The sequence below is a fragment of the Melospiza melodia genome, chromosome 13 (assembly GCF_035770615.1).
Source record: "Melospiza melodia melodia isolate bMelMel2 chromosome 13, bMelMel2.pri, whole genome shotgun sequence".
NCBI classification, from domain to species: domain Eukaryota; kingdom Metazoa; phylum Chordata; class Aves; order Passeriformes; family Passerellidae; genus Melospiza; species Melospiza melodia.
Window position 1 is genome coordinate 22,871,082 of NC_086206.1, and position 23,769 is coordinate 22,894,850.

General features: G+C 39.8%; 1 protein-coding gene across 9 annotated transcripts; it reads left to right on the top strand.

Moving 5' to 3' along the window:
- Positions 1-96: 96 nt before the first annotated feature.
- On the top strand, positions 97-22,428 carry ADAT1 (adenosine deaminase tRNA specific 1). Of its 9 annotated transcripts, none has more exons than XM_063168287.1 (10): positions 97-169; positions 661-854; positions 1,620-1,688; positions 3,368-3,422; positions 4,203-4,330; positions 5,873-6,491; positions 8,647-8,792; positions 10,962-11,061; positions 13,952-14,038; positions 18,698-22,428. In XM_063168287.1, exons 2-10 carry the CDS (start codon positions 686-688, stop codon positions 18,828-18,830), a joined length of 1,506 nt encoding a protein of 501 aa, XP_063024357.1. In that variant the 5' UTR covers positions 97-169; positions 661-685; the 3' UTR covers positions 18,831-22,428. The 9 variants fall into 9 exon arrangements, with proteins under 9 accessions (XP_063024357.1, XP_063024359.1, XP_063024364.1 ...); XM_063168292.1 differs by having other exon boundaries at positions 117-169; positions 733-854; XM_063168288.1 differs by having other exon boundaries at positions 144-216.
- The last annotated feature ends 1,341 nt before the right edge of the window (positions 22,429-23,769 follow it).

Genomic DNA, 23,769 nt, shown 5'->3' on the forward strand with positions numbered 1-23,769 from the left:
AGTCTTTCTGCGCTTGCGCAAGAGCCGCCGGGAGCGGCGGCTGCCACGGGCGAGAAGCGGCTGCGCATGCGCGGGCCCTGGGGCGCTCTGCGAGCGGCGCGGCCCCGGCGGTTCGGTTGTCGCCGCCCGTCCTGGCGGCGGAGGAGCAGCGGCGCCGGTGTCCTGGCGGGTAGGCAGGGGCCTGCAGGGATTGCAGCGGCGCCGGTGTCCCGGCGGGTAGGCAGGGGCCTGCAGGGATTGCAGCCGGGGTGGCGGGAGGTGCGCCCGAGCGCGGAGGCAGCGCCCTCGGAGCGTGGGCTGCCTCGGGTCTTTCGGCAAGGGGGTGGCCTCGGAAGGACGCTGGTGGTGCTAGGCGCCTCAGGTGTGCTGCAGACACCTCACCGGAGTGGCGGCGTGATGCATGCGGTTGATTGCTGCATAGTACTAGCTTTGGGAACCTAGCAGACCCACCTGCTGTTACACTTAAGGGTCTAGCGTTGCTTTTTATTTCTTGCGATTTGGAAGACCTTGTTTCCTATAAGTAGTCCTGAAAGGGATGATGCAGTTAGGTCTTAGTTGTTGAAATATGGTGCAGGAAAGTGTCATGCAGAACAAGGTTGATAACGTTGAAGACATGGGGGTTGTTTTTCAAGTGTTGTGATGGAATCCAATTCTGTGTAGAACCTGCACGTTCGAATCAAGAGCCATGTGGTCAGCTGATGAAATCGCTGGGTTATGTTACCTGCATTACAGGACCAGACTTCCTAAGCAGGGGAAACCAGATCCAAACAGGGAATGGACTTCCCTGGCAGCTGTTGTCAAAGTGGAATCAGCAGCCCAAAGAGAGGCTCTTGATAGTCCAGGAAACTTGCAGGGTAAGAATGAATTTTGGAGATAGGGGTGGGAGAGAAGGGAGGGGTAGAGAAGGTTCTTCATGCTTACTTTATATTTCCTTTTTTTAAGATGCGTTTAAAAAGACATAAATCCCTTCCTATTCCATTGTCTCCACCCAAATTCTTTACTCTGTGATTATTGTGATTCACAACTTCGGTCTGGAAAGAGGTGGTTTTAGTGAAATGCTGTTCTTCCCAGACCGTAAACAAGACAATGAAAGCCTTCATTTGGCTGTTCAATATGTGGTGAAAGTCTAGGCAGGGCCTGAATTACTAATACAAACTCTTGAAAAAACATGTTTGATAGAATGGGAGAAAGGTTTGCTCTCGTGTAACAGGTTACTACATCCTGTGTTTGTGTTATTTTGTCATCATCTTCTTTTCCCTTAGTGGCACTTCAGTGTTGTTAGGCAGATTGTATCCCATATTTCTTATTTTTTATGTGCCTAGGAATGCTATGGCAGTGTCTGCTGTGTGCTGTCTAGCATATCAAGCCTGTCTTAGCATTCCTTCTATGCAGTCCTAGCACTATTTTCCTAGCACTAATGCTTCTATATTCAGTTTTCAATCTGTTTCCTCTCTGTAAGCTTTCATGATCTGCCTCTCTGTACATTCCCTTCTACTCAGTGTTCTGTGTGTTTTCTTACTAGAATGACTGTATGAGAGCAATGCTGCTGGCAATAGTTGGAGGTGATAGTTTTTTCAGTTAATGTCGTTTTTTTTCAATTAATGTTGTTTCTCTTTCAGTAACTAAGGAAGTTGTTGCTATGGGAACTGGAACAAAATGTATTGGCCAAAACAAAATGCGAAAAACTGGTAAGTATGATATTAAAGTCAAGAGCAGACTACCTCTGCTACCTTCTTTCTTGCTGGTGTCATAGAATCAGTGAAGATGTCCAAGGCGTACTGCTTAGACTTGTTCTGGATTGACGGCAGAAGTGTTAAGGCAACCTTCCTTCATCAATGAGTGAGGAGCTTTGGCAGCCACAATGGCTGCCAGGAAGGTTTGCTGCACTTGCTGCCTCAAAGGTGAATGAACTTTTTCTATTTGGAAATTTGTGGTTTAGTCCCTGAGTCTGCATGCTCAAAGACTTCATAACAAAAAGCAAAACAAAACATAAGCCAAATAATTGTGCTTTGGTTACCTGTTGCAGTGTAATTTTGTTGGGGTCTGATGCAAGAGGTTACCACTGCTGGTACTAACCAGCAGGAAGGTACTAATAGGGTTTTTCTTTCTGACTGCATATTACTGCTGGATAGTTTTAAGTGTTGTACACTAAGTGTATGGAATACGTACACAGCTTCTTGCAACTACCATTTCTTACTGTGTATTGTAGGAGACTTTCCTTGCTCTCTGTGTCCATTTTTTAATTCATGCTGTATCTGTCTCCTCCACTAGGACAGGGAAGAAGCTGTGGTAATGACGAATGCTGAAAAGTAGCTAAGGGTGCAAAGTGTTCATGCTTGTGAAGGTACACGGCTTTCTACCCTCTTTAGACTTCAGAGGAGGACTAGACTGAGATATGAGAAAGGGTTTTGCCTGTATCTGGTTTAGGCTACTTCATATTCTCTATAGTGTCCTTCATTTTGAAATGAATTAGTGGAGCAAAAGAGAAGAAACTAGATTTTGTATCTTAAACTTTTTGCATGTTTCTTGTGATTTGGCCATCTCAGAAGAGTTTTGATAAAGACATTTTTCTGACTGATTTAGGAAAATTATGATCAAACTGTTGTATCATTTACAATCTAGATATTAAGAGTCTAAGTAGAAAATTGACTAGGAAAAAGTAACACTAGTTTGTTTTGCCATTGTTTCTCTTCAGTGATCTCAAATTTAGAAAATACTCTCCGCTTATGATTAACATTTTAAACTTGGTGGTAGGTCATGTTGATGGTTATTTGTTAGATCACTTCTAAACTTTTAAAGGTGTTAAGGAGGATTTCTGTCGCTTGGCCTTTTATGCCTGAAATAAAAGATGATCTACGGCTCCAGTTCCTTTACATGGCATAACAGGCAGATACTGTTCAGGAAAGCTGAAGATGAGATGTGCATACTTAGTAAGTATCAGAATTATTTGCAGGAAAAATAGTTTAAATTGTTGGACATAGTTCAAAATGAATCTTCAGCCAAAAGCTTAACAAGCACTTGAAATTTTCTGGTGGAATGTGTTTTGAGAATATCAGGATTTACCCTTGAAAACAAAAGTCAGGAAGATTTTGAAGGATGGTAGTGTTTATTCAACTCAAATATCGGAAGAGTAAAAATTTGGTATTCAAAAAAGTCTCTGACTTGCTGCAGACTGAGTACTTTTATCCTTCTTTTGTGTAGGCTGTTGACCTCCTTTTGTCATGATTGGAAGTTTAAATATCTTGCAATACTCTAAAACCAATAGGAAACTTACTAATAAATATGGAGAACTGTCCTATGTTGAATTCCATTTGTTTTGTCTTTTTTTTAGTAATGATTTAGTATTTGCATTTGGGTTTTGGTTTAGGAGACATTCTGAATGACAGCCATGCTGAAATTGTGGCCAAGAGGAGCTTCCAGAGGTGAGGCATGAATGAAGTTTTACTCAATGCTGTAACAGTGCTGTTACTCAGTGCCACCTGAGGTTGTTGTGACAAAAATTGTTTTGACCTATTGCTGAAGTAGCCAAATTTTGTAGCTTCACATATGAAAATGTAGTGAAAGACTGCATTACTTCTGTGTGGGCAACACACTTTTTCCTGTTGTCAGCAGGATTTTAGCCTAATTTTTATACTTCTAGGCAGTGTTAAGGCCTTTTCACAAAAGCTTCTTCCTTGTTCTTCTGGAGCCTCTGTATGAAGAATTAGGATCTGATTTCATCTGACTTCAGTGCAGATCTGATGACTATTATTCAAGGATAGAATTTTTGCTCTTTCCCGTATGCCAGTCCTCTTGTTTACATGGGATAAACTGGTTCAGGAAACTGAGCCAGGGGAACAGTAATTCTGCAGAAATGAGTACGTTTCTTGCAATTCCATGTCACTAAACTGAGTCTCATAGAATAAGATGAATTGCAGAGTTGATAAAAACACACACAGTGGTGGGAGAGGACCTTATCTATACAGTTTGAGATGGTTAACATTAACCCCACTGGACCCAACTCTTTAAGGTCTGTTATTAAAGTTCCAATGATGAGTTTACATTTATTATGTTGGATGCTATCTCTCTGTAGAAGTGTAACTGATTGGCTCCTGATAGACTCCCATCAGGAAAGAACAGACTCTAGAGGGCATTTAAGCTTTGTTTTTTTCTCATGCATCAAAAAGGAAGTCAATGTTTCATGAAAACTTTCTGCCTAACAGGTATCTTCTCCATCAGTTGTGGCTTGCAGCTTCCCATCAGCAATGCATTTTTAGTCCGGGAACTGAAACTGGGAAATGGAAACTCAAACCAAATATTATCTTTATTTTCTTCTCCAGCCATACCCCATGTGAGTATGCTGGAGTGAACCAAGTACCATTGGTCCCACTTGTAGAGTCTTTTCTGCCCCATGTCTTTCTTTTGTCTCTCTTTGGTCTGGATTGAGAGTGAGGCAGTAATTCATGTTTACAAATACGTGCCCCAAGATGTATTTGCCCCAAGATAGATTTGGCATTTTATCTCACTGGATGTGATTCAGGAGAACTCAGTAAGTCTGATGTACTGTTCATTATATAGTGGAATGTTGCACTTCAAACAGTAGCTATTATTTTTCTTTCCAGAAAATAATATACTTGTCAGAGGTCCTGCCATATAGCCTAGTTGCTTTGCTTCAAGCATTATCTCCTCGGATTAAAATTTTAATAAAAACTAGTGGCATTTACCACCATCCCTAAAAGCAATCAAACAAAAGATACCCCACACCCAGCCAACAACCACCCCCACCCCCATGAAGCAAACAAAGAAAAAAAAAACCCAAACAAACACCAAAAAACCTCCAAACCAACAAGCAAAGAAAAAACCCAAAACCAAGCAAAAAGAAAAACAAGGGAGAAGAGCCAACACTGACTCAAACAAAACCCCCCAACAAACCAAAACCACGCTCCTGAAAAACAAGAATAAAAGCCCCATTCATGAATCATCACTAGCTCCCCAGCACAAAACTTCTTTGGGAATGTAATGAAACTTCTGTCGTGGAAAACATTATTTGTAAGTTTAAAAAAAACAGCACCACAAAGATGAAGATCTGTTAACAGAATGAAGGAGTGCAGCGTCATGGTCTACCAACATATCACACATCTTGATGTTACCATGCTCTCTCACTGGTGTGTTCTTCAACTGCTAGTCTGTTACGGAGCAAAGGAGTTTTAAGAACTCTCAAAATATGCCTCATCAGTACTTCAGAGTGAGTTAGTTGCTCGTACTTTTTCATGATCTTGAGTGCATTGCTGGAATATGCAATATTATTTTTCTTCATTAGTGCATTTGAGAATAGAGATTACATCTCCAAATTTATTAGTGAGAATAATTTCATTGCCTTTTTTTTCTCACATTGTAAGAAATTTCTCACATATATCAGCAGACCTGTCAGGTTTGCTTAGCTTTGAACTGAGTTTCAGAATTTTGGTTCTGAGCTTGTTTCAGTGATACGGATTAAAGTTTTCACCCTTACTTGACAGATTATTCTTTCATTAATCTTTTGAAGTTCATATTGCTTGGTTAGATCAGACTGGTTTTCGTGTGTCTTCAGCACTTCTTGTAGTCTGTCAAATGCCTTTATTACCTTTTACTTTATAGGTTGTAAATTTTGCTTTCTTGGTTATCTCTTACATAGAAAGCAGAACTTGAAATGAAGCATATATTGGCTCAAATTTCAGTGAGATTTGATTCAGCTTGGCACAGGACAATGTTGTTTCAAAAATGTGTTCTCATAGTTAAGTTTTCCTGAGTTCAGATCTGTGAAAGCTACTAGTAGTTGCAATATTACTGGTATGATGTGTTCCCATCACAAGATGGGTTTTTGGCCACTTTCATGCTATTTCTTTTGTCCCAGGTGGAGATGCTTCTATTTTTCCAATCAGTGAACCAGAGAACCAGCTTCCTAAGCAAGTGACTGAAGGTCATGCAGCTGGACAATCAGCAGAATGTAGAAGTGACCATAATCACTTTTGTCCAGAAGATGAAAGAAAATCCGAGAAGATGGCAAGGAATTGTATAATCAAGAGAATGAAAACTGATGATGGTGGTTGTTTTTCCATAACCACTGAAGACCTGGCTGTTCAGCATGGATCTGTGAAACGAGAAGACAACGCAAATCAGAAGAGCTGTCAATGTTCTGCAGAGATGCAAACAGCTAATAAGGAGAGTGGCTTAGTGAGACCAAAGGTAGTAGATGTTCATAGAACCGGAGCCAAATGTGTACCTGGAGAGCTGGATGATGCCCGAATACCTGGGCTGGGGTACCACTGTGTGGGATTATTACGAGTGAAGCCAGGTCGAGGAGACAGAACATGCTCTATGTCCTGCAGTGATAAACTGGCTCGCTGGAATGTGTTAGGGTGTCAAGGAGCTCTTCTGATGCATTTTCTGCAGTATCCAGTGTATCTGTCAGCAGTTATAGTGGGAAAGTGTCCATATAGCCAAGAAGCTATGCGGAGAGCAGTTATTGAAAGGTAAGTGCTCTCCTCAGATGGTGCATATGGAGACAGGGAGCTTTGGAAGGCAACGCATGTCATACAAATATTAGAACTTTAGCAAGCTTTCAATAATGTGTCTTGTAAAATCCTGATAGAGGATCTGGTAAAGTGTGAGCTGGATGAGCAGATGTGGATTGAAAACTATCTGACTGGGCCCAGAAGGTAGTGATCATTAGGCTAAATGTAGTTAAAGGTGTAAGTAGCCATGTACCCCAGGGATCAATACTAGGTCCAAACTTATTTAATATCTTCATTAATCAGTCATCTGGATGATGGTGCAGACTGTATGCTCAGACATTTTACTGAAGACTCAAGACTGAGTAGTGGCTGATCAACCATGACATTGTGCTGCCATCCACAGCAACCTCAGCAGGCTGGAGAAAAGTGGGAACTTCATGAAGTTCAGCAAGGGGAAGTAAAAACCTGCACCTGGGAAAGAAACAGTCCCATGCACCAATATATGCTGGGGGCTGCCCAGTTGGAAAGCAGCTTCACACCTAGGGGTTCCTGCTAGATGTGAAGTTGAAAATGAGCCAGTAGTGTGCTCTACCAACAAAGAAGGCTAATGGTGTCTCAGGCCACTTTAGGCAGAGTATCGCAGTGGGTCCAGGGAGATGATCCTTCCCCTTCAGATGTGGTGAGACCACATTTGAAGGGCTGTGTCCAGTTCTGGGTCTCCCAGTACAAGAGGGATGTGGACATACTGGAGAGAGGCCAGCAGAGGGCCTTGAAGATGCACAATGGGTTTTTAGCATCTCTCATATGAGAAAAGCTGGGACTACTCAGCCTGGAGAAGAGAAGGCTTGTAGGCATCCTGTCACTTTGTATACGCATGTGAAGGGGGGTGGTAGGGAAAATGGACCCAGGCTGTTTGCAGTGGTGTTGGTGATAGGACAAAAGTAATGGGCACAAACTGAAGCATAGGAAGTTCCCTTGGAATGTCAGGAAGCACTTGGTTACTTTGAGGGTGATTGAGAACTGGCAGAGGTTGCCCTGAGAAGTTGTGGAGTCTCCTATCTTTGAGTTTTGAGAAATTATCTGGACACTGTCCTGAGCAGTTGTCTGTAGGTTGCCCATCTGGAGAATGATGGTTGGACTAGATGACCTACAAGAAGTCCCCTCCCACCTCAGCTGTTCTGTGATTTACTGCAGTGCTGCAGGACACATAGTATGTGACAGATTGTACTGGTCAGCTGGAAGAAGACAATTGTGTTACACTGGAGAGGAAAAGCTTATATGTGTTTTCATGGTTGTAAAAATTTGTCTGCTTCTTTAATCTCGGTTACATCCAACACCTGATCTTTTTCTTGCTGTGTGTAGTGGAGCTCTCATAACATAACTGTCACCTCAGGGAAATCTGTATGAGAGATGAACTGAACTGCTGCAAAATGAGGAAGGTTATCTGTTGTGCACTGGCCTTCTTTCTACTCAGATTCTTCAGCTGATGAAAACTATCCCAGCAACAAGGATAGGAAGTGAACATTTTTCTTACTTGGGAGGCTAAATCAGTAGAGTAGAGCAGTAGAGAATGGTAAATGGATTTGGGCAGAGTGAAGGGAAAGGAGAGCAAGGAAAAAACCACTCTGTGTAAATATTGTAGTGTTTAAACACATGCTGTTTTTTTCTTTTATGATCTTAATGTCATTCAGTATGCAACCATAATTTAAGGTAACAAAGATGAGATTATACATGGAACTCTAGGTGTACTTTGTGTTTTTAGGCATTGATCATAAACCTTTAGCCTCATGAAACAATTCCCGATGTAATGCAGTTGACTATGTAAATACCTTATGATTTTTATTTATCTTTGTGATTGCAGAAGTATATTGCAGGTTTTGTCCTTCATTTGACTTAATTGATTATAATAGCTTTTAAATAGGCCTTTTTAAAAGTCAATTTATTTTTTTTTTTAGGATGGACAAGGTCCTAGTAAACTAATGTGACTTTGGGGTTTTAGTTAATAAATATTTTTCTGAATGGAAAAATGCCTCCAAAACTCGTTGTCTCACCTATATAACTCATGTTCGATTCAGTTTTAATGTAAAAGAAATGTATTTTAGATAACGAAGGAAATGGTGCAAAATGGTCTTGTTTGGGAAGAGCATACTGAAAATTTCTGTGTTTCCTGTAGGTGTCAGCACATCTCATCTTTACCGGATGGTTTTCTCACTCAGGAGGTTAAGCTGCTGCAATCAGATCTTCAATTTGAACATAGCCAACAGGCAGTTCAGGAAGTTCAAAGTAACAGCAAAACAAAACTTGTTCCTTGTAGTGCAGGTGAGTTAATTTGGGCTAGTTGCGTAACTGTGTGCAAAAGTCCAAATAGAAATGAGATGGATCTGGTTGTTTGGAATGGAACATCATTCCTTGCCAGTATGCTAGTGGCAAAATACAAAAAGCAAGAAATTATTTTCAGGTCATAACTTAATTGTTAATAATATTTGTCTCAGCCTCTAGTTTCCAGTAGGAAGTTTTCAGGCTGAATAAACACTTGGTTGATGTGATTAAGAGTTTATAATTAAACACAGACAGAAAATAACCAGGGGAAATAAAAGTTGAGTACAAGAAGAAAACAAAAGACTTCTTGTTTCAGTTAGTTTTGCATTCTCTTTGGTAATGAACAAAAGACTTGCCGTGCTGAGTTATGTTTGTAATTGCTCCAAAAATCTGTGAATGAGGAAAGAATACAGAGTAGTGTAGTGTAAAAGTTGTATTGATAGATATTTTAGGCATGGCAATTTTTTGCGGTGGTGATGAATGAATGCTTAAATCTCAATGTGATTTTGCAACATGGTCTCATTTGGGAAAAAGAAAAGGAACTGCCACTCTATGTGCATGGCTAAGCAGTTTCTTTAACTTGGACATGCCTGCCTTCTGCTTCTGATCAGACTTTTTCTGAATCAGAACTGGAAGTTTTCTATTACAATACAGCTAATGATAAAATAGAATGGAGATAAAGTGTTCCTTAATGAAATTCACATTCATTAAATTGGAGTTATTTACAAGTGCCAGGAGGGAAAATACTTTCATTTTGTGAGATAAAAAACAAATTTCATCATTGAAAAGTAGTGCCAGTTGAGTTACCAAAAAAGGCCTGAAAGCAGCTGTGACTAAATTCAGTGTATGTCTTTCTTGCTGTACACTTCTCAGGTCATTCTGTTAAAGAAAGATGAATGATGCCTTAGCACGCTTTTTTATGCCAGGTGATTTCTTTTCTTGAAGGAATAAAAATCAGAATAAGCTCTAAATTTAGGACTGTTGCACAGAGTATTGAAAGATGCTTGACAGGAACATTGCAGCTGTTAGTTCAGGAAAGTATCTTTTCTGTTTAGTGCTTTGAAGTTTGAGATAACGATGAAAAAGTGAAAGAATAGAAAATGTTTTAATTTTTAAGTGACTTTGTAGCTGCTTGTCAGAAACTGATATCCTCTAACCAAGTGATTTTTAGATATTTCACATGTGGAGGATTTAATACCAGTCATATGTATCTAATGTTATTTCATGTTACACAGGATTGTAATTTACTAGGGTGATACAGCATTGTGCTTGAATCACTGTGTAAGTACAATTGGCAGCATACAGCTGAATTGTAATACAAGGATGAGTAACATAAGCAGTCTTTGAGCATCTTGAGTAACAAGATGGTCTTAGGAGTGAAGGCATGTTCAACTATTCTGCCTGTTATGAACACAGAGAAGAGGGAGAATTTAGGAAACAGAAGCTGTCTCATGGTAGTAGAAGTTGAAGAATCTGCTGTTTTGCTATGGAAGGACAGATTCGACATGTCAGTTTCTGTTGACATGCTGCTGATGCTTTGCTCATTACTTAGAAATTGTAAGGTATTGTATATAGAGTTTCAGCATTTAGAAGTTTACAGTCTGAGAAGATTACGAAGTTCTCAGATTTGGGGTAGAGTTTAAGGCTGTTGGCATTTGCCATCTCTTTCAACAAATTATTTTTGTATGACTACTACCTAATAATGTTTTTCAAGTAAAGTCTACAAATATTTGGTGTGTGTCGGTTATCAAACATGAAACTACTTAGAGTACACAATAAAATAGTAGCAGGCGGTAAATTAAGAAAAACAGAGTGACTGGTGCAAGTAGTTTAGGGCAGTATTTCACAGCCTGATGTGAAAATAAGCCATCTAACTCGGAAATTTCTTCATGCGTTGTCTGGACTGGATGCACAAAATTACAAAGCTGAAGGCCAGAAATTTAGAGACATGGATTATTAAATGATCTAACTAAGACGAAAGCTCTGTGTGTATGTGTTTTTGTTTTTTTAAAGTAAACATTCTGTTACATACTGGAATTCTGTCCCTGGAAAACCATGGTCCTCTTTCTAGTTTGAATTATTTTGGGAAGCAACACATGAATAAATAGAATGAAAGGAACTGTTAGGTGACAAGAGTGTCTCCCTTGTTCATAACAATGTCTTCTGCAGCTATCAGTTGGAGTGCAGTCCCTGAACAACCTCTGGATGTCACCTCAGACGGCTTCCGCCAGGGAACAACAAAGAAGGGGATTGGGAGCCAGCAGAGCAGGTGTGAGAGTATTGTTATATCTAGACATGTTTCATTTGTTAGCTTACATGCCTTTGTCAGCTCATGTGATGTTGTCAGAGCAGGAGGAAATCTAGAGAATGGTGAAGAAGGAGGAAGGTAGAGAGTAGGGGAAAAGGAAGAGTCGCTGTGTAAGGGAGAAAGGGCAGTTGGAATAATGGAAGTTAGATGAGAATTAACAAGTTTATCCTATTTCTTTATCCCTGTTGAGAACATTGTAGATAATGGTGGTGAGGAACTGTGATCAGTTTTTATTAAAAGGATGTTTACTGTTGAAGGAAACAGAATTTTTGCTTTCTGGTTTTGACTGTGAAGGAAATGTGTGCAATATTGCTAACATAGGTGACCTAGGTGACTTAGTGCATCTTTTAAGACAGACTCCATGTGCACTGTAGAATATTTATTTTCAATATGCGATATGTAAGTATTCCAGAAAACATGTGAAAGATCAAACAAACCAGCTAACCCCTTTTTCTCAGTAGGATTAAATTTGCAACACAGCATTTGTGCATCAGCTCTAAAACTTGAGAGCCATCTCCTTGCTGGCAATTAGCACAAAAGAGTAAGAACTCAATTATTGTTGAAAGATCCTCTTCTCAACGTGTGCTTGAAGTTCGCTAAAACTTTCAAAAGTTATTAGAGCCTACAAGACTGTGTGATTACAAACATCTCGTTTCCTTAGGAAATCAGAATTAAAAACAACATCAATGCACAAGTGAACTATTTACGCTTTTGAGGTAAACAGTCACAAAAGGAACTTTTATAATGAAAATAAGGAATTTACAGCCTTATTGGGACTGATGGTGCTTAATAATAAACAGGACTTGTATTTCAACATTCTTTTTCCTCTCAAGGAATCTCAGGGTGATTGCTGGGAAGTGTTCTTTGAGGGTTTTTTCCCCCTTTCAATATGCTAGATAACATTAAATACAAGGACGGTAAGGCTGACTGACTAAAAGGAATTTGTAGGTAAATGTCTGGTATGTGCTTTTGTTAATGCTTAATTAACTAAACCACCAAATACTACAAGATGAAACTTTGACAGATTAAATTGAATATTAAATTTTAGAGTATCTTTGCATGCTGTCATCACCAGTGGGGTTCAGCAGGGCTCTGTTTTAAGGCCAGTGCTTTTCGGCCTCCTAATAAATTGCTTGGATGCGGGACTCAAAGGTACACTAAGTTTGCCAGTGACACTAAATTGGGAGAAGCTGTTGACTCCCTTGAAAGAAGACAGGCCCTGCAGAAAGACCTTGACAAATAAAATGGTTGGGCAATCACCAACCATATGAAGTTTAGCAAAGACAAATGCCAGTTTCTGCACATGGCACAGGGTGACACGCATATATGGACAGACTGGGGAATGAGAGGCTGGAATGCAGGGCCGTGGAAGGGGACCTAGGAGTCCTGGTTAATGGATATGAGTCAGCAGTGCCCTGGCAACCAGGAGGGCCACTCTCATCCTGGGGGCCATCAGGCTCGGCTCTGGTGGCTGAGTGAAGGAGGGAACTGTCCTGCTCTGCGCTGCTCTGGTGCAGCCTCACCTCCTGCGGGCACTGTTGGGCACAGGAATATAAGAAGATAAAGCTCTAAGCGTCCAAGGAGGGGGCCATCAGGGATGATGAAGGGTCTGGAGGGGAAGCCCTACAAGGAGCAGCTGAGATCACTTGATTTGTTCAGCCTGGAGAAGGGCAAACTGAGGGCAGGCCTCACAGCAGGCTACAACTTCCTTGTGGGGTGACACAGAGGTGCAGGCACTGTTCTCTGCTCTCTGGTGACCGATGGCAGGGCCTGAGGAATGGCTGGAGCTCTGTCAGAGGAGGTTTAGGCTGAGTATTAGGTAAAGGTTCTTCACCTTTACCTAGAGGTAAAGGGTGGTCGGGTGCTGGAACAGGCTCCCCAGGGCAGTGGTCACAGTGGTCTGAGTTCAAGGAGCATTTGGACAAAGCTCTCAGGCACATGCTGGGATTATTGGGGTTTTCCTGAGCCAGGAGTTGGACTCGATGATCCTTGTGGAGATTCTATGATACTATGCAATTTTTGATGTTCTTAAAACACATGCTAGCAACATAGGAAGATTTATTTTTTTAAATTGATTTTGTTTTCAGTGCTTGTGAAGAATCAGCTTGTATTTGTTGCAGAACTGAATCTGTCATTGTTAAGACAAGTACACAAAGATAATTAAATAGAGCAAACAGCTGGGCCATTCAAAACAAAACTGCACTTTATAAACAATGATTGGATTCTGGTTGCCATCTCTTTGGGGAAGTAGAAGGGCTCAAAGCTGACAGATGTATATAGTGTCTTCTAAAGATCTTTAAAACTTTGTCTCACTTTATTTTTTGATGAGCCTCTTTGTATTTAACTGCCCTGCAGCTGTTGCTGAATGTGTCCTCATCACCATTGTGAAAACATCAGCGTTGTTCCAGATATTTCTGCTCCTTCTTTTATTTGTTTTGAATAATACAAAATTTAACAGTTTGTAAAAAGGTTCTGCTTGTTTGTGTCCCCTGTTCTGGGACTAGTCCTTCTGGCTAAACCTTACTGTAGCTCTGAACTGATGACAGTGCAGTTTCATGCAGATAACAGTGTGATATTAAAGTGTTCATTCTGCAAACTGGTGAGTGCTGGCTGGGAGAATGGGGCAATGCAGCTTTTTGTCAATATAGCATTTAAAACTAAGGGAAAAGGCATGTGGGCAGCTTGGATGGGGTAGAAAAAGTTAAATGATAGAGAAGTTTTTACATTAACTGAGAAGTGAACATAATACTTTCTATCAAAAGTGGGATGGGATGTTCTGCTGTAAGGTGGAGTGAATTTATGATTTTTTTTTTCATCAGAATTCCTAATTTTAAAAATTTTTTTATATCAGATCCAAAATCTGTAAAGTGGAACTCTTCCATAAATTCCAAAAGCTGGTGACAAGTATTTCACAAGAGGATCTACCAGACACTCTACGGTAAAGACATTATCATTGCCTTTAGAAGAATGAATTTATCTTAATGAAACTGAAGAGTACTGTAATGATACAGTATCTGCTCATGAATCTCATTTTAGATAAGTCCATTGTTAAAGTTTGATACTTGAAAAATGTGGAAAGAGATGCAAGATGAGGAAGTGGTGTTTGTTTTTGAAAACATGAGCTAATGGATCAGCTGCCTGCACCTCTCTACCCTTGGATGTATTCAAATCCTACATCGCAAAATTACCATGGAGTTACTGATACCTAGTTGATGTTCAGTAATTCTGTCAAATTCCACTTCTTTGATTCACAAGAAGGAAGAGTTTGAGTAAAAAAACCAATTTTTTCTTTGTTTTTTTTTTTTAAAGTTTAGGGTAAAATCAGTTTTCAGCTTAGCATATGGTGGAGTAAGAGCTACTAAAGTGAGATGGTGCTCTTTCTGCATTTTTCTCTCATATGGTTGGTAAGGATAGATAGGGCTCTTTCTGCAGTGCATATGTTGCATAAACAGAGACCTTCTGGGAAGAAAATAAAGCAGCTTTTGTCTGAAGACGCCATAGCTGGAATTTTCTTTTACATTATTAAGAACAAATTTGGTTTATCAGACTGGAGTTAATTACTTCCAGTAATCATCCAGTATGGCATAGCATTATGTCCATTATGTATTTGGTGGTGTACTATAAAGCATAGTTTCACATGTACAGAAACTTAGTTCTCTTTTATTTTAGAGACTTCTGGGAATGTAGAGGGTTCCAAATCCATTGCTACGGAAGGTTTATTTTATTGTAGACTTACTTCCAGATATAATTTCACCAGCTTTAGGATGCAGTTATCCCAACTCTTGAGCCAGTTTAACTGCTTGTAGCTGCTGATGAGGTGGTCCCACAGCATTTCAGCCAGTAGCCAGCTGAACTGGCTGTTGATTCGTGTTTTCTCCCTTGTATCAGTAGCATTTCTCCAATCTCATGATGAACCACTTCAACTAGGTAATGTGGCTGAAAACAATTTGTCTTCTGTGTTTTCTCTCGGACTAACGAACTTAATGGAAATCTGAAACAGATAAAACCCATGCCAAGGAAGTAGGAGGCATATGTGACTGAAAGAAGGGGAGATAGGCCATTTCAGCCCTTCATGGTACTAAGATAGTAGGTGCAACAAACTTACCCGAAGTGCACCCTGGCTCTTTAATTAATGGATCTTACTTGCTTTTGAGTTCTGTTGAATTAAACATTGCAGTTACCTTCTGTGTCTGTGGAAGTGTCTTGTAACTGTTTCAAAGTTTCAATGTCAATATGGACCATGCTATTGCTGAGATGCTTTAAACTGATTCTGTAAGTAGAGATACTTTGTCCTTAAATCAGTTTGAAATATAAAATTTTTAGCCTCTTTTGAGTGGGCATTTGTCCTCACTTTTTTAGCCATCATAATTTCCTCAAAACAGACTGTGAACTTGTGCATTGTTGGGTAGGTGACTCATTATGCTGATCACATGCTGCTTACATAAAATCACTTCACCTCAGGGCTTTTCTAGAGCACTGGCCTTGTTTCCTTTGACTTTTTTGTCCTCTACTGTTTGTCTGTCTGGGCTTCTCCTGACTAAGTCCAGCTGATTCACAGATGTGACATTGTTTTTTTACTGCACAAACTTTATTTATACAGAGGAGGTGCTAGCTCACCAGTCAGCTTGTGCAGCTGGTTGCCTTGGAAGTATTTTGTTTTTCCTCCTCTTCTTTTGAAAAGCAAAATTAAAAAGTGTCTTCGTGTTGCTGTTTCCTTCATCTTCCCTTTTTTTCCCTACATGGTATTCTGATGTTTTGATTTTTCTTTCCCTCTTGGAGTCTGAGTGAACTTCAGATAAGAAATCCTACACTCTCCAATTGTTTCTTTAAACTTCTGTGTATTTAACTGTTACCAGTTTTGTATTTTCTTCACATTCAAATGTATCTTGTTATCTCTTCCCTCAAATGGTTGGCTCTAAAGCTGTGCTGTCATGCAGTTTCCTTTTTCCACTTTGACCCTAAGTTCCTTCCCTGACTCTTCTAGTCCACTTCTCTTGCCTTCCATTTTTTCTGATCCATCGAGGAATGCTCATTCTGTAATACTTTCAGATTTGCTGAATAGCTTGTTTTGTAGTTGTAGGGTATATTAAGACAAGGGTTGTTCTTCATGTAATGCTGCCTTCATTTACTGTTGTCCACTGTCAGACTCAGGAACTGGGAATTTAAAGCTTTACATGGAACTGATTCTATTCTGATGTTATTTTGCTTTGGTTTTTTGGCTTTTTTTTTTTTTTAATTTGTTTTTTTGGTTAGTTTTGGTTTGGTTTTGCTTGTTTGTTTGTTTGGGTTTTTTTTTTTTTTTGTGTGCATGTATCTAAATCTGCTTCTCCTGTTTTTTGTGACTTTCTTATTCATTCTTCACACAGAAGGATCTGTGTGGGTACTGTTGAATTGGAACAGGTAGACAGCCTACTGGGGCCAGAACTTTGCTGGCTCTTCTAAAAGGCAAATTTAGGTATTTGTAGTTGTATAGCTTATCTAAGATCTTAAGCATGACATTCATCAATTTGGGTTTTTTCAGGATTTAGTTTATTTGCTTTCAGATGAGACTGAGAAGGAGGTGGTGTTTGGCTGGTATGAGCTACTTCACCAAGAACCAGATAGTACTGTATAATGCTGTCCCACCTTCTTTCTTCTTTTGCAGTAATTCTTACGATCTGTCTTCTGTGCCTTACTTAAATTCTCACTCCTCTTAATAGGTAGACTAATGTTGTTTATTTATTACCTGTTACTGCCACCTATCATACCTAATTTTCTTCTGTTGATTCCCTCTCACATTATCATTTTGAAATTACTGGTGCATAAATTGATTCCCTTCTGTTGATTCTCTCTCACATTATCATTTTGAAATTACTGGTCCATCTTTTTTTTTTTCTTTTCATGTTTTCCATGCTCACTGTCAAGGGAATGGTGACACACCATTGGACAGTGTTGTGCTATTGGTAATCTGAATTGTTACATAAAATCCTCTGCAGTATTATTTGCAGATCACTTGATGGTAACGTGGCAAAGGAGATTTTTTCATTACTGGGTTTTTTTTTTTCCCTGCTGTTAGGAAAAAAAACATGCCTTATTGACCACCTGGGGAAGTGAAAACCTTCTCTTGTCATACAGTGGCATCCACCGTAGAGAGTCTCCAGGCATTGCTGTTTGAACAAGGTGTGGCTGGTTGTGTGGCCCTTTGTTTGAATCTAAGGGAGACTTTGTAAAATAAACCTGCCCTGACTTTCTTGCTGGGCTTGTTAAATTAATGACTAATCCTCTTTTCTCTTAAATTGTAGTCAGGAGCCATCACAATTAAGATTGTACTACTATTCTTCCTTCCTGCTCAGTTCACAATATGGAGGATTCCAGTTCCAGATCCAGTATAGATAATGGGGTTCCGTTACCATTCCACTGGCCAGGGTGGGGGAAAGTTCTAGTGGGGCCCTTACATGGGACTTTTGAGAGCAGCTCACAGGTTAGTTTCACAGAGTATGAATAATGTGAAAGAGGTGGAGAAAGCAAAATGGATTGGCTGTGATAAGAGTGCAGGGCAGGTTTTTTAAGAGAGAATACATCTCCCTACATAGACAGGTTCTCCACTCTTGCACCTTTCTGAACACAAGGTTTGAAGGATAGATATACGGCATGCTTTGCATGTCACGGTATTTTAGAAATAAGTTCATGGCAGAATGCTGAGTGCCTCAAACACAGCTTCTGATGATCTGCTGTTATGGTAGAGCTGTGGGGTTTTTTTGGGGGTGCTCATAATTGCCTTTGAGCCTGAGAGCCTGTTTTAGAGGTTAGTGCAGTAGTTCTCAGACCTCACAGATTAGGATTCCTGCAGTAGTTTGGCTCTTTCTTGGTGAAGGTCATGTTGCCTATGATCTTCCCTTCATATTGGGTTTAATGTATAAACATTGCCTATCCCATGTGGCTGGCAGGTGTTTTGGCACAGGAAGCTGAAAGAGGTTTGGAACGGAATGCAATGAAAGGAAAAAAAATCTTCATGAAATTGTCTTACAGGCACTTGTGTTCAGATACTCTAGACTTGCATTTCCCTGTTTTGAAAATCGTTGGTGTAATGTACTCAGCAGTGATCAGTTGTTCTGCTGAGATTGTGGGGCATAGTTGCTACTTGAGGAAGGGGAATGACACTAAAACTGACGTGTCTCTTTTGCTTTAGGGAAAGAAAAGAGAGTGTTTTCTCCTTTGTCTCATTCTTCCCTGTTAGTTTTTTGTTGGAAAAGAAAAACTGTCTAGTTAATTCTGTCCTTTTCCAGCCTGTTTTCTAGCATGCTAAAGCTACTTTCACCTAATTCAAAGCACCCTAGCTACCTTTTCAGCTTTGCTTCAGTGGCTTTCGCTGTCATGGAACACAATCGTTTCTAGTGCTAGAAGAGTTGTTTTGCTTCATTTTGCAAGATTGATGACGATGTCTAGCTTTAAAGCCTGGGTGTCTCCAAGTCTCCCTAGAAGAGAATTTCACTAAGTAGTATGGAAGAGTTCATAGGAGATCATCAGGTCCTTAGATGTTTTATTTCTTTTTTCATTTTGTGACCTCATATTCAATAGGATCATAGAATTGTTTTCATTTTTGTGCATTTTCTGTCAGGATGAAGACACTAAAAACCTACTGGGACTACAAGGAAGCTGCGTTAAATTATCAAGAAGCCTGGAGAGTGCTGCGTAGCCAAGCTCTGCGTGGTTGGGTCAAGAATGCCAAGGAATACCTGCACTTCACATGAGAATCCATGTGACTATGTGAATCCAGGAATAAGCTCTGGTCCACAGCAGATACCTTTGTAGTTCAAGGGCCAGAAAATGACACCCTCTAGTTTATGTGCTGTAAAGAGACAGGAGTGAAAAGGAAAGCCATTTAGAGAATACTTTTATTTTTACTGAGTTGAAGCCCCCTTTTAATTGAAATATAGAAAAGGATCATTGCTGACTTTAAATTCTGAGCTGCATGAAATAATATGCTTCCGAAAGAAAGGAAGCAGTGCTGTGCTATCCTGGTATCTGAAGGTAGGGCCTACCAGCCATAGTCATTGCAGTGAAAAAAATGTCAACTGAAATTCAAGCATTATTATGGAAAATTTTAGTGCCACTTTTTTCTTCCACTTTTCATAATGTTGTTGTTTTTCTGTTGCTGGGACAACCTTCATGTATAGTAAGTAATACTTTCATCATTCTGAGCTCTTCTTGTCTGGTGCATGGAAGAATTTTCTGTGTCCCCCCCGCCCGCCATTGCTTCTAACTGGAAAAACTAGTTCTGTTAAAGTGTCTCTTTTTATGGGAATCCTTCATATATGCTGCTATTTGCTAAACATAGCCTCAGATATTGCCACAGCAGAAGCAAAAGCACTGGGAAGGAGTCTGTGTCAAATAATACTACTTATGATATTCTGTGCATCTCAGTTTCAGGACTTTGCCAGATAACATTTCAACTGCTTTGCCTCTGTAGGCAGGAAAGAAAACTCCTGAATGACTTGGTTCAAATTGGCCAATCCTGTGTAATTACAGGCAAACATTTACCTACTTTTCAGTGTTTCAAGCACCGCCCATCTCCGTGCTCCCTTGTGGGAAATGGTCAGTTAAAAGCAGAAATGCTTCAGCTATTTATGTCACTGGCCCTTGTGTTTTTTAATAGCCTGGCAAAGGTGGAGATGCTTTGGGGAGTATTGAAAGTAGTCTCTGGCATGTTCCTTCTATTTTCTCTTGCCATTATGCTTTATTACCAGCTAACATCTGCATGACAAGACAGTCAACACTGTGAGCAGTTGTGGGGGAAGCAGTGTGTAATCCTCCTTAAACCTTCTGTTCCAGTTACTGCCTTTTGTGAGCAATTTCAGGACTGTGTAACTGCTCCTGAGCCCGTTCCCCTTTTGTATTTTTCTCTTGTAAACCACAATTCATAAAATTTTTGGACAAGGCAATGTCAGGATGAAGTAAGTGGATAATTTAGAACTTGAAAATTCCTTAGTGATTTGATTTTTTTTTTTTTGTTGTTCTTTGGTGGTCTATAGTTTTGGATTTGAAAAATGGGCACAGCAGTTCTCCAAACAGCCTTTTTTGTCAACCTATTGAGCTACATATGGGACCAAACAGTACACATAACGTTACAGTATGAGAAGTGATAGCAGCAAATCCTTGTTACTTCACACTCAGGCTAACTTGTCAAGTAAGAATAATTCTCTTGCTGAAGAAGTAACAACTTGAATTATGTGTGTATATGCCCATTCTCTCAAATCCAGAACTAACATGCAGAAATACCAGTTGTACTGGTGAGGGGGAAGTAATTTTATGTGTTTGTAGAGGGCAAGGGATTATGTAGATTAGGGACTTGCAGTAGTCATCAGAGGATAAAAAATGGCCAGATGCCATTGCACATGGGTTATAGGGTGAACTGCTGAAAATAAATGGTAGCTGTTCCTGTAATCGAGCAAGTAGTATTCCAAGGACAGAGTTCTACAGTGTACCTAAAGAGCTATCAGTAGATTTCCAGGTTCCTGACATTTGCCTTTGCTGAAATCTTGCAGAAACTACTAACTTACCATACCTAGTTTTGCATAGTTAATCAACAATGTCTGCAGTGAACCTGCTGACCAGACTGGAATGTTCCCATTTCCTATTCAGCTGCAATATTAAAATGGGTTACATAAGACTAGTTCTGTAGTCATGCATCAGTTTTCACATAAGCAGTTATATGGTTTAAATTCTTCTAACTCTTTTCTACAATTTGAGCCTGGCTGTTAGGATTGTTGCTGGTAAGATTTTTTTTGTGAATTTCTAAAATACTCTGAACTGTAGACTGTTGCTGTTTTTTTACCTGTCAGATTTAAAAGTAGTTTTTGAGGTGCTGAACACTGATGCTAACTTCACTTCTTGGATGGAGCTGAGGACATATTTAAGCCTAGAGCAAGTCAGTGAATATGCAAAGAGAAGGAAAGAGCTGAAACAGAACAGCATTTAAAAGGCTGAGGGGCTAAGCCTGTGGGAGCTCATCCTCGACTGGATGGCGTTTCTGTGACGGAAAATCAGTATTTAAATGCTGCATTTGTTTCATTTGAAAATGTCAGGAAATGCTGTTGGCAGTACCATGAAACTGATTTAAAAATCAGAAGGGAAAAATGCAGAGATAGGAAAGAACAGTCTCTGTTTTTGTAATTGGTAGCAAACTAAACTTGGATCACTGTCAGCAGGTCTTTGGAAGAATTGCTCCTGGAAAGGAACAGTTGATATGTTCCAAGCCCGTATCACTCCTTTGCGCTGGTATAGCTGATACCCCGAAAAACAAAGATAGGCGAGGCACAGGGAGGACAGCAGAATGCAGAGACTCTGCCACAGGAGAGCAGAGTTGGCAGGGAGGGAAGCAGCAGGAATGAAGTGCCCACAGTGCATGGTTAATGAGGACAAGCAAACAAGTGGGAGTGGGAGCAGCAGAGCACAGGAGGGCACCAAGATTCCCACCATATGTATAAAATGAGCACATCTGTATTACCCAGATAGGGCCTTGCCTGTCCCAAACTTGTTTGGAGACCAGTGGCTCTTAATTGCCAAGACAAAGAAACTGTAATCATTGAGTAGAATGTCTAACAGCATCACTGTTAGATGTGTTATTCTGTTTTCAGTCCTAGTAAGAAGGCAGGACAGACTCCCTGCATATCTTGAAGGAAGTCAAAACTGGAGCATAGAAACAAGTGGTTTTCTCCAAGGGTGAGAGTAATCATGTTTGACCTTGAGGCTGTAGTTCCACAAGACCAGATGTTAGCATCCCACTGTCTTTGGAAAAGCAAGGTTTTGATCTTCACCATGTACTTCCACTGCTCACCTTAACACAGGCTGGAAGGCTTACTGATCTCAGTACATTGCGAGTAAACTGAAAAATATTTAAATTGCTATATTTGTAGAAAAACAAACCATCAGCCCAAAACAAGATGCAGCCTTTCACTAGGAGTTAAAAGATCTCTGCAATAAATCCATTAAGCATTAGAGGAAAGGAAGAGCCAGGGTTGTGCGGCTGAGGGCAGAATTCTGTTGGCAAGGAGGAAAGAAAGGCATTGGAGTTTTGTCTCAGACTATCTGATAATGTCATAAGAGGGCTGCAGCAACAACAGGTACATAATACATACAACTAAAATATATACATGTAGAAGCAAGGTATTTTTTGAGGAAAGACCATGTAAATGGTCTAAATTTGGTCTATAATAATGTCTATAATGTGATAATGCTCTATAATAATATACTCAATATTGACTGAATGCTAAGTTCATCCAGTACTGGTTTAGTTATATTGGAGATAACATTTCAGTTTAGCTTAAAGATAAGTCACATAGAGATGTCGCTGTCTTTGTTTTTTGTTCAGTGCATCAGTTGAAGGGTTAAGAGAAAATGAAGATCGTATGGGCTCAAATGCTTTGTAAAATTTTACAGGAGTGTTCTATCTAAAGGGATGCATTTCACCTCTGAATTTCAAAAGGAAATCTCTTGATATTTTATTGCCATTTAACATGTATCTGCAGATGAAAAGTGAAGTTACTGCTGTAGAACTTTTATGCTTACATTCTCTGGAACTGCTTGCGTGTCTGGGCTCCTGAATCTAAACTAATAAATACAGAGATGTTAAAGAGAGCAGTTTTGTGGGGGTTTTAGGGGCTTATGAAGGGTAATCCAAAAGTTACCTCAATCATAACATCTTCCCTTGGTTTTAGATCTGTTTGCTAGCATGTAACTAACTTCAGCATTTTTAAATGTTTCTTACTCCTCTGTTAACAGCTAAGAAAAAATATTACTTGGTGAGTGTAGAAAAATGGTACCATTTCAGGATAAAGGAAACAGAACATTTTCCAGTAATAAAAGGTAATTCAGAAAATGACAGGTGAAACCACTTTTCTTCATTCTGAATCAAAAATTCTGTTAAGAGTAAACATTAATGTGTAAAAAGGGAGTTAGAAGTAATTTAGGATGGAAGCACTGACAGAATGTTGCCTAAAGCAGTGGTTTACAATGCAGCGCTATTCTGACTAATGAAAGGCTTACTGAGATCTTGTAACTGTGATGTAACTGTTGACACAGTAACTGTGATGCATGTGCTTTTACTGCATCTGAAAATGCATTTTCAGATGCAGTAAGCACATGCATCAGTTACTGTGTCAACACGCAGTAATAGGGTAGTGTCAACCTTTCACAGGCTCCTACGTTCACATTTTTGAGTCCTTTTGCCAATACATGTGAATGACTGTGGAGCTAAACAATTCTAGGCGTAAGGTATCGTCGTGGGGGTTTGAGTTAGTATGAATTTGCTTTAAGTTTGGAAGTGGTAAATTCCACTATAACTGGAAGCATTTTAAGAACTAGATTCTTAGGCACCACATAGTGTGAAAATGAATTAAAACTTTTTAACAGGAATCTAAACTGTATTTAGCGTTTCCTTGCTGGCTTAGGAAGGTCAAAGTGATGCTAATTCTTCAATGCAGTGTTATCCTTTAATATCAGAGTGCAAACTCCAGCACTGTGCAATTAGGTCAGTTAGCTGGTTTTTCCCCCCTCTCCCACACAATCCAAGGATTTGCCTCTAAATAGAAGTAGCTGTGAGATATAGTAGCTCTGAAGCTATTTGTTCTGAAACCTACAAAGAGCTCCTTGTTTCTTCCTAGTGGTATCAGCAACCACACACTAAAGTTT

What these genes read in the sequence shown, in the direction of transcription:
- ADAT1 (XM_063168287.1), top strand. Translation starts at nt 686, where the DNA reads ATGTGGTCAGCTGATGAAATCGCTGGGTTATGTTACCTGCATTACAGG. An exon ending in TAGTCCAGGAAACTTGCAGG is followed by an intron (nt 855 to 1,619) that starts GTAAGAATGAAT and finishes TTTCTCTTTCAG; the next exon opens with TAACTAAGGAAGTTGTTGCT. An exon ending in AAACAAAATGCGAAAAACTG is followed by an intron (nt 1,689 to 3,367) that starts GTAAGTATGATA and finishes GTTTTGGTTTAG; the next exon opens with GAGACATTCTGAATGACAGC.